Source organism: Corvus cornix, chromosome 14 (assembly GCF_000738735.6).
Source record: "Corvus cornix cornix isolate S_Up_H32 chromosome 14, ASM73873v5, whole genome shotgun sequence".
NCBI lineage: Eukaryota > Metazoa > Chordata > Aves > Passeriformes > Corvidae > Corvus > Corvus cornix.
This window is the reverse complement of record NC_046344.1, coordinates 806760-822089: the sequence shown is the minus strand read 5'-3', so window position 1 is coordinate 822089 and position 15330 is coordinate 806760. Positions and strand designations below refer to the sequence as shown.

The 15330-nt window shown below is 42.5% G+C and overlaps 1 protein-coding gene across 4 annotated transcripts in view; it reads right to left on the bottom strand.

The window, feature by feature from the left end:
- XYLT1 (xylosyltransferase 1) overlaps positions 1-15330 on the bottom strand; it is a 169329-nt gene that overhangs the window by 61045 nt on the left and 92954 nt on the right. For all 4 annotated transcript variants that reach the window (XM_039560113.1, XM_039560115.1, XM_039560112.1 and 1 more), the window contains 2 exons: positions 1083-1255; positions 250-452 (listed from right to left, as the gene is read on the bottom strand). In XM_039560113.1, the coding sequence (XP_039416047.1) occupies positions 250-452; positions 1083-1255 (376 nt within the window). The remainder of the gene's footprint in view (positions 1-249; positions 453-1082; positions 1256-15330) is intronic.

Sequence of the window (15330 nt, the reverse complement as noted above, 5' to 3'; positions counted from 1 at the left end):
ATGACTAACTAGAGCAGCCTCTCAGTGCAAGTCCCCCCCAGGCAAATGGAAGACACACAAGGTACAGACAGGTGACTGAACCCTTGGCTAAAGTGTGGTTGTCAGACACCAGCTCACAAGAGGAGTTTTCTGCTGTAAAACAAAAGAAACTGCTCCTCTGCTCCTTGCAGCACAGACACATCATGACTTACAGCCATACTTAGTTTCTTTAGGAACAAAACATGTACATTCTTAAAATACTCATTGTACCTGATTGGATAGTCGGCAGCACTGAGGTTAATGAAGAAATCCCAGGGCCAGTCACTCATCTCCATTAAGTCCTTCATGGTCTGCAGGTAGGTGGTCAGAAGACTCGCTCCTCCCCAGATAGTGGCCATTCTCCAAGGGGTGACTCTCACATTTGGGTACTGGCTGGCAAACTGGAGCACTTGCCGGTGCAAGTAATTGGATCGCTTCACAGGAGAAAAGAGCAATACATTCAAGTTATTCTGTCCAAAATTAACTCTACCTGTATTCACTAAAGGCCAACCCTACTTCTTGACTCACTGAGTGCTGCCATTGCTTTGCCCTCACTTACTATGGTCTACACCCTTCTTTTGCTAAATGTACAGAGAACCTTGTTTAACACTTTTTATTACAACTACAGTAATCACTAACCAGGGTGATTAGCTTTATTCACCATTTGTCATTGTAGATCCCAAAGGGCTTTTGTAAAGAGGTGACTGCTACCACCTCCCTTTCACAGTGTGTTTCTTGCCCAAGGCACCTCAGGTCAGCTCTCCATCCAATGGGCCACCACCTCAGTCTGCACAACTTATCAGTTACTGCTAACTGAATGTTCACAGAGAGACAAGGGGAGATACTCATTGACATAGAAGGAGAAATGAAGGCTGTTACATAAAGAAGATAACAAGAAAGAAAATTCAAGGAAAAAAAAAGAGGCTCCAAACACGTAATAGATGGAGAGACGAAAAGTGACGTGCACTTTATGCAGCAGAGGTAAAAGGAAGATGAAGAAGATGACAAAGATGGGTAGACTGACAGATGGTGAGACAGGCAATTTATAACCAGTGATATATTACCTTGTCAACATGAATGTAATAAAAATGGTCTTTATGGTAAATAGCCTTAAACATGCGCTGGAGCTGCCGAGAAGCTCTGCCATGAACAACCAAGACAAATGCGATCCTGACTGGGTTGGCTGGCATGTATTCTACGGAGTCCTCATCCCACTGTACATTGTTGTTGGCTTTTCCTGTTCAAAAACAAAACACAGGACATCTCTGAGTGTATCCACGGGGCAGGGGTGCAGAGAGCAGTACACATTCCACCAGGGCTCTTTCTTCAAAGCCCTTTGTAAGGCAGGGTGAGAACTCATGAGGGGTGCCAGCCTGTGTCCCATCCAGTTTGTAGCCCTCTCCTCTGTCCCCACACAGGGCCATCACCCCTTGGGCAGCAGCCCATGCCCATGGGCCTCATGCTGAACAAGGCTGCAGGAGCACGGACAAACACCCGGGTGTTTATGAGTTGGATCAAGCCCCACCTGAGCACAGACATTTGAACCTTCAAAGGAATCACCTCCAAGTTTGTAAGCAGTGTCTGAAGTACTCAAACAACGACAAGGCCGGCATTCCCCCAGAAGGAAACTGCCTGTTGAGCCAAAGCTGCTCGTTCCCATGATCAGCACAGCTCTGCTGAGAAGCTGGGGGAACTCTGCTACTGAACAGCTGCTGAGGATTACCGACTGATAGCATTTATTTGTAGCAGCAGATGTGCCCTGGAGCATTTAAATGCAACCTGCAAATCTTCACTTCTTCATGGGGGGGTCTTCCAGTACTATTTAAAATTCCTGTTCATTTTTATTTGAACAGAGTAATTGCTGGTCTTCCTTTTCTAAAGCAAACACCACAGTGTGAGGTTCAGACAGGATGTGCTGATAAACTGAAGAGCTGGAGGGACATTTCTAATAAGGAATTTAAAGTGCTTTGGTTTTGGTTTGTGTACCCACTCTGCAATTCAAAAACCTGAACACAATGTAAGAAAACAACCATTTTATCCAAAACCTAACATTCGTTCTTCAGTGAAACAACACCATTCTTCAGTGCTCTGACCTTGCAAGGACCTTTCTCAAAAACAACAAAAAAAGAACCTGAAATTTTGAATATTAGCAGACAAAGAAGGAAAGTACCTCAAAGCCAAAAAAATTCCTCCTGCCCAAATGTTCCTCTTGCATATTTTAACTTTATTCCTTTTTTAAATGAAAGGAATAGCATTGTCTTAAGAATTACTTGGTGTACATCCCCCCTGCCAGGGGTACAATTTTCAAATTCCTAAGATCTGAGCTGTTACCCAGTTTCTGCACTTAGTGCCTTTTGTGATGCCCCTTTCTCCTCTCACCTCCACGTCCCCACCACCTCAAGACTCCTTTTGCAGACAGTGGAGACACTTGCTCTAGGCTGCAGGACAAATTTGAGGCTGTTCTGGGCTCAGTTATCAGACAGCTACAAAGCCCACTGCACCTTCCAAAACATCTCCTGCAGTTATTAAAAGCACATGCTCAGTCTGTTTGATCGGATGTAAGGAGCAACAAAGAAGACATTTGCCAAGTGAGAAGCGAGAGTAAGAGAAAGACGCTTTTCCCCAGGTTTTTGAAACTGGAAACATATGTTGATAAAAGTAAACAGTATCAAAAGCTTTCTTTTTTTCGAAATGTAATAATTACAAAACAAATGCTGGACACAGAAAAAAGACCTTTGCCTAATCCTTCCTGTGCATCTTCTTATTCAAGGGAGTAGTATAAACTTGGAAAAACCAGACCAACTGAATGTTTGCAGAGCGCTGTTTAGGTGATCAAACAATCCCCTTAATTGTACTGAAATGCCCTTGAGTAATTGAAACACTCCTTTTAGACAACCATGAGAGAGAGATCCTGCTGCAACGTGGGAGCAGCACATCTCAGAAGGGAATGGTTTCAACATCTCCCCCAACTCTCCCTTCAAGTGTCTCCTCAGCAGTGCTTCCCTAGCACACTTCTTTAAGTCAGAGTCCATTCTTCCCATCCTGGAGCCCCAGGACAGCTGCACATGTCACAGGGCTACCTTGTGCCAAGCATTAGGCTCTTTGCTGGACTATGTAAAAGGCTAAAAGGCAGCTCCATCCCTGTCCAGGAACACACACAGATCCAGAACACCAAAGAGCCTATGAAGTCCCAGAGGCCCCCTGCCCCAGAGAGCAGACCCTTCCTGTCCACAGCCCCTCAAGGAACATCCCTCTGCAGTAGTACTGCTCATAAATTAGTGCAACTTTATTGCCCCAGCTGTATTCAGACCAGACATTAGGAAATTCCAAGCCCCATAAGTCACTCTTAACTTTACAGGGGAACTCAAACAACTTAAATGGTATTTCTTTAAAATACCCTCCACCACTGGTTCAGTAAGACTCAGATGAATATTAAAATATTAGAAAGAAAGCTTGAATTTAATTTATTCTATAATTTTCAGTTTGTTTATTATGGCCATTAGCCTATGCCCAGTTCTACTGCTTCTCCTGTGCAGCTGATGAGCTTCACCACACACATGCTTAGGGTTTCTGCACAGTGACAGGGACAAAAAGGCACTGTGAGAGAAAGAAAATGTGCTTGCGAAGAGAACTGACAGGGGAATGAAGGGCAATTGCAATTTCAAAAACAAGACGTTTTTCTTTTAAACTGCTTTGATTTCAAGCTGATGATTCCCATCAATGGACTCAAATATTTTTAGTGGTTTTCATTACATTTTTGGATAACCTCCCTTCCGAAATCAGTGGCTTTCTGCAATGATATGCAGAAGGTGAGGGGAATTTAAAATAGTCATATAGTGGGTCTTTTATTTTAATCTAACTTGCTTTCAATACCTACACTATCATTTATCTAGCAATTACTGAGAACAAAATCCTCTCAAATTTTCACCTGAAATGCCACCTCACTGCATCAGTTTTCTCTAATAAATTCCTGCAGTGACTTATTTTGCTCTCTGCTGTTTTCCTTCTCTAACCTTTTTTTTTTTCATGTGCCTGTTCCTTCCTTCTCTTTTAGGTTTAGAGTTTTATACCTGCATTTACCACCTCCATATTATTATGGCTTTTTAAATATAATCCTATTCTTGGCTGCTTGGAGTTTCACGAAGGAAGAATGTTACACTTTTTCCATCAGACCATCTGCTACTTTGCTCTATACTGTCACTTCCCTGGTTTTAGCTCATGGCTGCTTAGCACCCTCTGTTTTGCAGACCACTGATAAAGAACCAGCCTGGTTTGCAAAGAAGATTAAATGGGCAGGAAACATTCAATTGAGGATCTGCTTACTAAAAGCAACAGTAGGACCTCAGATCTGTATGAGCAATGTCAAGACCTGAATAACTCCAGCCGCTTCACTTCTGTAAAACTTGTGCAGACCAAAGCCTAGCACATCATGTCAGTGCTGGCATATTAATGACCTGCCTCAGGTAGGAGCGCATCCTCTGCTGGCTGTTGGGACAGGATACGCAGAAAATGCATCAGGGGATTTCACTCAACGTCCTATCATTCACTGGTGATACAAATCTAAAAGCATTTTAAGGAAGTGCTTGGATTTGACAGCTCCTTCAGTGCACCACGACACTGCCTTCTCCCCGTGCACTAAGGCTCAATCCAGCTGCTGATTCCACTGGCCTCCACCCTCAGTCAATACAGTCCTGCAAAAAGCAGCTGTCAAAATCACCTTCTTCTCACCCACCAGGTGCAGAGGATTCATGGGTGGATTCTCTCCTCTGCAGCACTTCCCAAGCCTTCACTACACTTGCCACCTCTCAACATTCCATCGCCTGCCTTTCCAAGAAAAATGAGTCAAGCCAACACAAGAGAATTTCCATCTCCTATGGCACTTGGGGCAGTCTCAGTGGAACTGGAGCTGCACTCCATCTCACCTAGAAAGCTTCTCTGAGTGTGGGTATTGCCTGTTGAATGAAGTTTCCTACATGTTTAGGGAATTCCCTTTTTCTAGGATCATTTACACAGATCAGTGCTTTACAAACCCTAATAAAAAGCCCACAAAGTCAATACAAAGTAAACCAGAAACCATCAGCGCTTTATAAACCATAATCAAAACCCCACAATGTGAACACAAAGTAAAACAAAACCCGTGAAGAATATGATTGTTACAGTTCCATCTTGGGAGCACAGCTCTACCCTCAAAACTGCTTTGCACACGTGAGTCAGTGGGAAGAGCAAACAAACATCCTCTTTGTGGCCATCTGGCACAGGTGAAACCACTCTGGCCTTGAAGCAGGACTTGTCTTAAGCTTCCTCAAAGTTTGCTGTTTCATTACACGATAGGAACAGAGGATAGAAGAGCAACTTCTCACATGGCCTTGCTCCAGAGAAACTGGAGCCTCAACGGAAGGGGAAGTGCACACCCAGCTCATAACAAACATCTTCCAGCCCTTGTGTCAAAGAGTATTTATTGTGCTATCCTCCACTGAAAACAAACCATGGCACTTTGCTCTGTCACCAAATGTCTTTCACAACCTTACTGAGAAAAGTGAAAGCTGCCCTTTTTGCTTCCTGCTCAAAGCCTGGCATCAGTGTGTTAGCAGGAAAACTCGTACCTGTTTCTGAAGATAACAGGAGAATCTCAGCTCTAGTGCAATTTTAACTCGTACTTTCTGTGCCAAGAGAAATCAATACTCATAATTAAGGGTTTAATCTTCAGCTGTTGCCGTATTACTAAATGCCAGAATAATGAAGACAGTGCAATCATTTTCACATTTGTTGTGATGCCACATTATGTTCAATCATCCCCCAATATAACTCAGAGCCAGCCTGCTGATCTCTTACCTCTACTGTTAATTAATGGCATCATACTTCCCCAGCAGCACAAAGCAATCTTTCAATCTATTTTGTGAGCCATCTTATGTTTTGTTAATCAATCCATCACCTTCTGTTCTCAGTTTGGTATTGTCCTGGCTGTCCAACAGATTTCCTCTGCACAGAGATACCTGGATGCTGCTGACTTCATCTGAGCACAGCTGCGTGTGTACACTGTGCCTTGATCCATGAGTCAATGGATAGAGGACATTAGTAGAGTTATTGCTGTGTAGTTCAGCACACTATTTACTGCTATTACATCCATAAATGCAATCAGAAGCCCTGTCATTACAGCAGGAGTATGAGACATAATCGCTCCAAAGAGGCAGGGACCATTTCTGCAGCAGCCAGCTGAGTGTAGTTGCTGAACTCAGATTTCCACTATAAACTCCTTTTCAATTGCTCACAACTCAACAACACAGCAGGTCGAGAATTTCCAGGCTTGGCTTTCATCCGAAAATGTTTTCCATTTTGATTAGAGCAGAAACAGGTTTGCCTTGTTCAAATGGTGGCAAGACCAAAAACGAATAAATAAATACAACATTTTCATTTAGGACACAAAAATTTTGTATCAGACCTAGTAATAGAAGTAGTTGGGAGTTATATAAAAACAACAAAAAATGTCACTGAGCAGTTTACCAGAGAGCCATCAGGACCTGATGAGAAGACTCGGTCTGAGGGTTTGATAACAGCAACATTCTCCTGGCCTGAGCCAGAACTCTCGCTGGAGCTAAGCCCCAGTGGTCCCATCCAGCAAGAGCATCACTCCAGAGGGGATGGTCTGTCCTGCTGCAGGACCCTCCACTGAGGACACCTTGCACAGGAGAGGTAACTTCTGAAGCACAGCGTGTGTCAGTCAGATGAAAAGACAATTTTTCCTATGCCAGAACCTAGAAAACTGTCTTTAGCAACATTAACCCCAACTTTGGGATGCCAATTTTCACCTCCAGTTGAAGAAATGATTCACTTGTTTCCATGGTGGCCCTTGTGGAGATCTTCACTGAAAGGAAAGATTTTAGGTGAGCACTGACTACATATATATGTATATATAAATTGTTTTTTTAATTATTACAATTATGTATATGTAAAATGCCCACTGGTCACTAGTCTGTTCACTGTGCAGAAGAACCCTCCGGTAAATAAGGTATCTACCATGAAAAGGAATCGGCACCTTGAGTGCCCACTGAGCCCAGCACATCCACTGCCCAGGTCCATGAGGGGCTCTAGGGAAGCAAACCAAGCTCCTGAGGAAGATCATTACCATGACTGGTCAAGGTTTGGCTTCTCCTAGTGGGTTTTAACTTGCTTAGCAAAGTAGGAGAGCTGAAATCAGTGGAGATGATCTTCTGCACACCTGTCCCCAGGCATGGGGATTTGAAAGGGATGGTTATGATTTACAGAATTAAAGGAGTATTGCTAGTTTGTTCTGTAGATTTCCTTAAAATTGCTGTTACCTGTACTTTTTATCTCTGAGTTAGCATTGAGCACTTTGGAAAAAATTTCCGAAATCACGCTGCTATTGAAGAGTGGATATTCAATTTTTTGGCAGCAATGTTTTATCTCAACAACCCTGTTCTACTACTTTTCAGTCTCAGACTCTATCAAGAATTACAGGAGCAATTTATGATCCTGTGTAACTTCATATGATCAGTAACCCATAAGCAAAAAATCAATGCAAGGTAGGAGGCAAGCAGTGAGACATAATTTAGAAGCACTCAGTGGCTACTGCATTTAACATTAAAGAGACAGATTTCAGTAATGTTCTTTCCATGCTGAGAAGAAGCCCTGGCTTGGAACAAAGGAGCTGCTGATGTGGGTATTTTCAGTCTTCTTTAATCATTTCAGAGGGTGACAGCATCAACTTATGGCAGTCAGAGGAGAAGAGTCACTGCTTACAGATGGAAATTCCCTTCACGAGATCACTGAAGTTTCTCTACAGTGAGTTTGTGAGCGGCTCTGCATCCCTGCAGAATTTATATAAAAAGGGAAACTCACTGTAATTACAGATGTAGGTTCAGTTCTGCTGTTCATGAACAGAAAAATGAAGGGCATGGAAGAAGAAAGGTAGAAAGATAGAGGACACAGGTAGAACTGTTTCATATTCACAGCTGGATCATAAGAAGATGATTTTTTCTATTTTATCCCAAGGGGAAAAAATCCAGAAGATATTTCTCTGTTTTGGAATTTAAAAGAAAACATTTCCATCCCAGCTTTGTCATCCTCCTGTTACAGCTACATTCGTGCTGCATGCACCACTTCCATTGGGGCAGACATCATCCATTAAACAAATCCAGAAGGACACCCTGCACCAGAAAATTCGGTGAATATGTCTTTTTTCACCTGATTTGCAGAATTCATTGTAAATGAAAAAATATAAAAACCTTGAGATCAAGGACAGAAATTTTTTGTACCACAAAACGTGCAAAAGCAGTTGGGATAACACAGAACTGTTCCAAATCAACTTTCAGGGTCCGTGTACATGTGTGTGCAGCAGCAGCACACTCCTATTCACTAAATTTCTAGCAAAAGCAGGCAGCATTGGTTTGAAGCAGCCTACCATATTTCAAACAAAAAATTTGTTCTATCTTGCAGTCAGTATTGAGTCATTACTGAAACCATTTTTATGATTTGCAAATGACCGACTAATTATCAGATTCCACTATACTGCACTTGCAACACACACTAAACTTAATTTACTACAATACTTATCTAGGCAGGCCAATCATCTCTCTAACAAGCTTGCTTTTCTGACTATTCTAATTATGAAAATGGTAGCATTCCTGGGAGACAAATCTCAATTATTTGTAGTTTTGCTGGAGTGTGTTAGTCAAGCATTTTCTCCCTATTCCTACTGACTGCCATGAATAAATAACACTCAAAAGCAACAGTACATTAATTAATGTTGAATTAGAATAAATCTCATAATAATAGTATTTATCATATCAATTAACAGCCAATTAGCACATCATGATCAGTGTTATTAGGGTGAATACAAAATGCCTTTTAAATGAGCATCAGGCTATTTTTACTATATTCAGTGACATTATTGGACTTCAGAGATACAGCATAAAGCAGATACAAGAACAGACACAAATTTTCCTTGCAAAGACCATTCATTCCTCTTGCACCTTACACCTTTGTTTGACTTCACAGTCCAAAACCCAGCCAAATCCTGGGCTGCATCCAAAGCAGCGTGGCCAGCAGCTCGAGGGAGGGGATTCTGCCCCTCTGCTCTGCTGAGACCCCACCAGAAGTGCTGCAGCCAGTTCTGATGCCCCCAACATCAGAAGGACATGGGGCTGTTGGAGCAAGTCCAGGAGGCCATGGGGTTGATAAGAGGACTGGAACACCTTCCCTGGGGAGACAGGCTGGGAGAGCTGGGGCTGCTCAGCCTGGAGAAAAGAAGGTTCTGTGGAGGCCTCGCAGGAACCTTCCAGTATCTGAAGGGGGCCTACAAGGAGAGGGAGCCTTTGTCAGGAACTGTGGTGACAGGACAAGGAGTAATGGGTACAGACTGAAAGAAGGGAAATTTGGATTTGGTATTAGGAAGAAATTCTTTACGGTGAAGGCGGTGAGATACTGGAACAAGTTTGCCCAGGGAGACTGAGGATGCCCCAAGCCTGGAAGTGCTCAAGGCCAGTTGGATAAGGCCTTGGGCAGCCTGGTCTAGTGGAAGGCATCCCTGCCTTTGGCAGGGGGCTTGGGACTGGATGATCTTTAAGGTCCCTTCCAACCCAAACCATTCTTTGATTCTGTGATTTAACATCTGAGGGATAACACTCTTGGGAACCACAAAAAAAGAGGAAGACCACCACATACAGGTGCTTGTGTCATACAGCCCTAAGAAGACACTCAAATAAAAGAGATTTTCCAGCCTGGCTCTCGGGACATACCCACAGCCCATTTCCAGCTCAGAGTCAAAACTTGTGGAGCCCAACCAGCTCATCACTGCAACCAGGGACAACTCCTAAATGCACCAGTGCCATGACAATACACCCACGAGAAAAGGAAAAACAGCAGTCCTGTCTTTTATGGCTAATACATAAGGCGTGAGAGTTTTCCTACTGTGTGGAGCCACCCTCCTCTGACAGTGAGCTCACTGCAGGAGGAGACCCTTCATTCAGCTCCTGTGCTCCAAGAACTGACTTGTGCTCATTAGGAGGGGAGAGGTTACAGAAGGCAAGAAGTGAAAGGATTGAAATGAAGCTTGTGTTTAGTTATCCACCACTGGTTGTTGCTAAGGATGCTCCTATCAACAGCCCCAAACTGATGAGAACAGGAATTTGTCATACAAGATAAGTCATCCCACCACTCCCAAGAAAACTGATGACATAAACCCAGGCTGAAGCTTTTATAAAACCTCATTCACAATTTGCATTTTCTGGACAATCAACTGCTGATTTAGGTGGCCTGAACTGCCCTCCAGAGGCTGCCAGCCCTCCTGCTGCAGATGGATTACATCCCAGCTGGGACACCAGTGACAGGCCCACCACCGTTCACACCAAAACATCAATGGGCTTTGGAGCCAGCTCTTCTCTGAAGAACCTCAGTCCCTTCCCTCCTGCAAAGCCTTTAGATTTCTTGTTCAGGACAAGAAGACAATGTAGAAAATGTCCTTATTTCAGTTCAGACTTTCTCTTCTGCCTCAAATCATCAGGAAGTTTAAGCCTTCAAGGAACAGAATCTTGAAAGCCAATCAGTTACTACAGAGCAACCAAGGCAAACATCAAACAAGAAAGGAACAATATCAACATAACAAATCCTAAGCAAAATAGCAACAGAAGTATATCAAGGCTTATACTTCAAATTAGCATTTGAAACAGCCTTTGCTGATTGGAGTGTCTGTTCCAGTGTGTTTGGAGACTGGCACACCATAACCTTTACACCATCTCTTCCTCTCATGCTCACAGCAAGAATAATCAATAAGGAGTGAAAACACAAGCAATTACACACGTCTCTACTCCACATAACCTCCCAGGAGACATTATGTGCTGCTGAGACTACCAAGGAATGAATAGGTAGATGAAAGCATGTTTGTTACCTGCCTAATCAATGTCTTCCCTTTCTGTTTTACTGTGCTGTCCTCTTTCAAGTCCTATGTAAAGTATCACTTCCCCCAAATAATCTTAAGAAATTAACAGTTAATCATTATAATCAACTGGTGTAAAGCCAGAACCAAGTTAATTTATACCATATGAGTATCTGGTCTGTTAACTCGAAGTTAATCCTCCCTCTGAGATTCCATTACATCTGTCTCCTATTTTTTGAATGTAGAATTGGAAGGACAGAGTTTGCCTTTATTCTCTGCTCAAGATAATTATGAACATAATGTTGGAAACAGACCAAGAAAGTAAAGACTTTCACATGTATTTTATATAGCTAGTTTGAAAAGATCAGGTTAGGTACTGAGAACAAAGGCTGCACCAGCAAAAGCAAAACTCAACCCTCATACCTGTTCCCTGTGTCAATGTGGTGCAAAATGGGACAGTTTAGCCTCATGCTTTAGCTGGCACTTGCAGGGCAAGTGAAATTAGCAGGAATTTCACAATCCAGTCAAAAGGGAAAGAAAAGATAAATAGCACAGGTCTGTGCAGATTCACTCCAAAGGTGTCAGGATCTGCTTCCTCTGCACCCCTTTGAGTTAAACTTTATGGATTTCAAAGGCTGCAGGGCTGGGACTAAGCACTGCTAAGAATCTCACACTGTGAAATAAAAGCTGTGTGAGACATCAGATTCACTATGTGTAAGCACCATCCATACATCTATGCCTCGAGTTTGTATACACTGGTAGATTAGCTAGGAAATGGTGGGAATTGAAACATTTAAAGTAAAACAGCACACCTAAAAAACAAGCTTCCCCCAGAAACAAATGCAGTTTCTGCACTCAGAGTATACATTTTTCAGCATAACTAATTTTTTGACACATAACTATTGTCAAATATCCTTTATGTCAAAGGACACTTTGAGCAATGGTTTTGTCAAATGACCCAAAGGACTTCTCTTTTGCCCGTGTGAATAGTAACACATGAATTATTTTATCATTGATCAGTTTATGTGCTTCCAGAAAGCACCTGTGTACTACTTACAGGATGAATGTGGAATATGAATAATTTCACTCAACAGAGAAGGAAAAAAGGACCAATCTTCTCTGGGTATATTGCTTGTCAGACAGAAGAACGCAACATAATTATATTGTGACATTTCCACAAGCAAATAGATTCTACTGTAAGCAATTAACACTGGTTCCTTCAGCAGACTTCAAAAATGTAATTGTATGGTATGCTCAGTTACAATAACATCTGAATAATAAATGACACTGCACTACTTGAGCTAGATTTTAGCATACATAGACAGGTTAAAACACAGGAGAAAATAGATGGATGCTAATTCTTGCACAGGCCACCCTTCCACCCCAGAATTGTTCATTAACATGTAAAATATTAAGGGCATAAAGATTCACATTTTTATAAAAAACAAGCACCAGTGACAATGAGTACTCTGGATCTAACTAAAATGGAGAATTTTGGTCTGTGCAGTGCATGTAACAACCTGTGTCTCTCCTCCTGGAGATGGGAAAGGTAGGGCTGGGCTCTCCTTCCTGGCTAGAATGCTTTCCAGAAGCTGCTTCTGATCAAGAGGGATTAGTAAAGGTGGTTTAAGAAGGAAAAAAAAAAAAAAGAATCATTGGGCATTAATCCTCTAAATATTTCACAGCCAACGTATCGTTAATACAATCCCTCTAATCCAATTAGGGTGCCTTGAAAATCATATCTTGAATTCCATGCTTCATTGTGATGGGTTCTGTGCGAGTAAAACATCCACTTAGCAAAGAGCTGCTGAGCACCTGCTCTGCTCCCCCTCCCCACCCTCTGCACTGAGCCCTGCCTGGAGCAGCCCCACTCCAGCTGTGTCAGCACCAAACCTGTGCCCCGACACATCTGGCAGGGTCAGCACTTTTAACATTCACCCCCTTGAAACAACAGGGAAAACAACTCCTAATGCAAAGGTTTTGCCAGCACAAGGAACAAATTACTATGAATTAACTGAGCTTGGTTTTTGAAATGTTCTCACGAAAATTATTTGGACTGGTACTCACGAGGATGTATGTTCACACTTAAAGTGATGGGCAAATGACAGAACAAAACAGCATAGTCTTGTTGCTAAAATAAAGGACTTTCACTCCAAACCAAAAGGATCCCAGTAACATACCACTAAAGGAAAACAAAGGAAAAATCAAACTGCTGGCATCAGAAACTGTTCAACAAAAGCAACATAAAGCGATTCTTCTGTACTTCAGTAGACATTACAGTTTAGTTTAAAAAATCCAGTGTTCAGAAAACATCACTTCATTGGCTAAATAAGTTACTGGCTGCTGCTAAAAGCATCTGGGGAGAATTTGTATGTGAAATATATTCTTGCAATAAAACCATAATTTATAAATGAGTTATAAATTTCTCTCAGATTTTAACAGGTCCATGATGCCCTTGGATGTCAAGGAGCTGCTGAAACAGTAACTTGTAGAAGGGTGTGCTCTATACTGCACAAGAGGAGTATCTGTGCAATGTCTGAAACAAAAAATTAATGCTGATTTTTCACAGACAAAAATAATTCTGGACATTATTTCTAAAATTATCTTAACTCTGCCCCTCAGAGTCTCTCTTCCCATTCTGCAACTCTCCATTTCATGTCAGCAGTCAGAGGTACTAAATTTGGCCCCAGGCACTTCCCATTTCCTGCAGCTGGGACTGATCCTGCCTTCCAACGCTGCTGCCTCTCTGCTGGCAAGGCTTGAGCAGGACCTTGGCACTGGGAAGCTCTGCTTGTGCACAGCTTATCCCACCCCACTGAATTTGGGGAGCTTGGCTGAAGAGAGCTGTGCGTTAGTGTGGATCTCCAGGAATAACTTAATGGTGCAGCACACTGTGAGACAGGGCACACATCCAAGTTGTTATGCATTTTAATTAGGTAAAGCAAGTGCTAAAAACTGCTTTGAAGGTCTAGATGTAATCCAGTAGCATTGGTTTCCAATATTTGGGTTTTCCTCCTGCCATCTCTCATTCATACACAAGCCATTTGATCATCCCTATCACAAGGGGAGGCTTAAAAGAGAAAAATTAAAAAAAAACCCCAAGCAACTTGTTTTGAGATGTAATTCAGTTCCTCCTCCTCTAAAAAGATAGAGCCCTAAACAAATTCATTCACAACTTGGCCTTTATGGTACAGCAGGGCACGAAAATCATCAACTGGCTGCAAAACTGCTAAGTAAACCTCATTTAGAAGATGAAAATGTGTGAAACACAAGAAACATCTCACGGATTGTAAAATGACATGTTTATTTAAAAAAAGAGACCAGGAGAAATAAGAAACATTGGCAGAGGATTGCAGCAAGAGCCCAAAGGCTCCCTGGCTGCCAGGTGGTCAGAGCTGCCCGTGACCTGCACAGCCCTCAGACCCTGAGCCCCTCAGAGGAGGAGACAGGAAAGAAGCCCCAGTGGGTTTGTTGCAGAAATAGTTCTGTACTTCACTATCCAGAGGGGCAGGGGCAGCAAGGACCCCAATGCAGCAGCTCAGTACAGAGAGGGGCAAACCCACAGAAACCCACAGAAACCCAGAGAAACCCGGAGAAACCAGGAGAAACCCGGAGAACCTGGAAACACGGACGGAGGTCTCCAGCAAGGTCTCCTTTGCTGCTGCTGCAAAACACTCCAGTGAGCCTCTGCCTGTCAGGAACCCGACCTCCTCACAGCTTAAAAGCCAAAACCCCCTGAAGATTTTTTGTAATTGAGCCAAGAAGAAATATTACTTGTTAAGGCAAGGAGTTAATGGATAGTAGGAACTTAACTTTATTCAGTTCGTCTGCTGAACTCATTTCAGTCCATCTCCCACTCTGCAGCCCCTCTGAAATCAGTGGAGAATGGACAGTGTAAAATCAGTATCAAAAGAGAATTAGCGTGTCTGAACCAAATTCTGATTCATGTTCCAGTTCTGAACAATTCCTGATCTATATAAATGCAGATTAACTTTGAGCCTCCTTAACAATCCCCCATATTACCTAAAAGAATCAAAAACATCTGAGTTGCAATTTCCCCCTCTTTATTGTGACATTAGAAGAATGATGAAAAATGTCTTCATTGTTATTTCTCAAGACACTCCTGCTGGAAGGTGAACTGCTTACCCACGCACACACCATTCATCCTCGTCCTTTCTGAGACTGGACCACCCTGACCTTACTGTCACAAGTACTGTCACAAGCAAGTACCACCTTTTCCCTAATGAAAGAACACTTTATTTCGGGAATGACTTTCTATGTAAACTAATCCAATGTCTCCTGACACCAGATGCTTGCTGTTCAACAGGACAACTTTCTTAGAGCTGAAGATAACATCTGAAATAGAATGCCTGTGCTGGCAACCTTTTTATTTGAACAAAATCATTTTATAAATCCAAAAG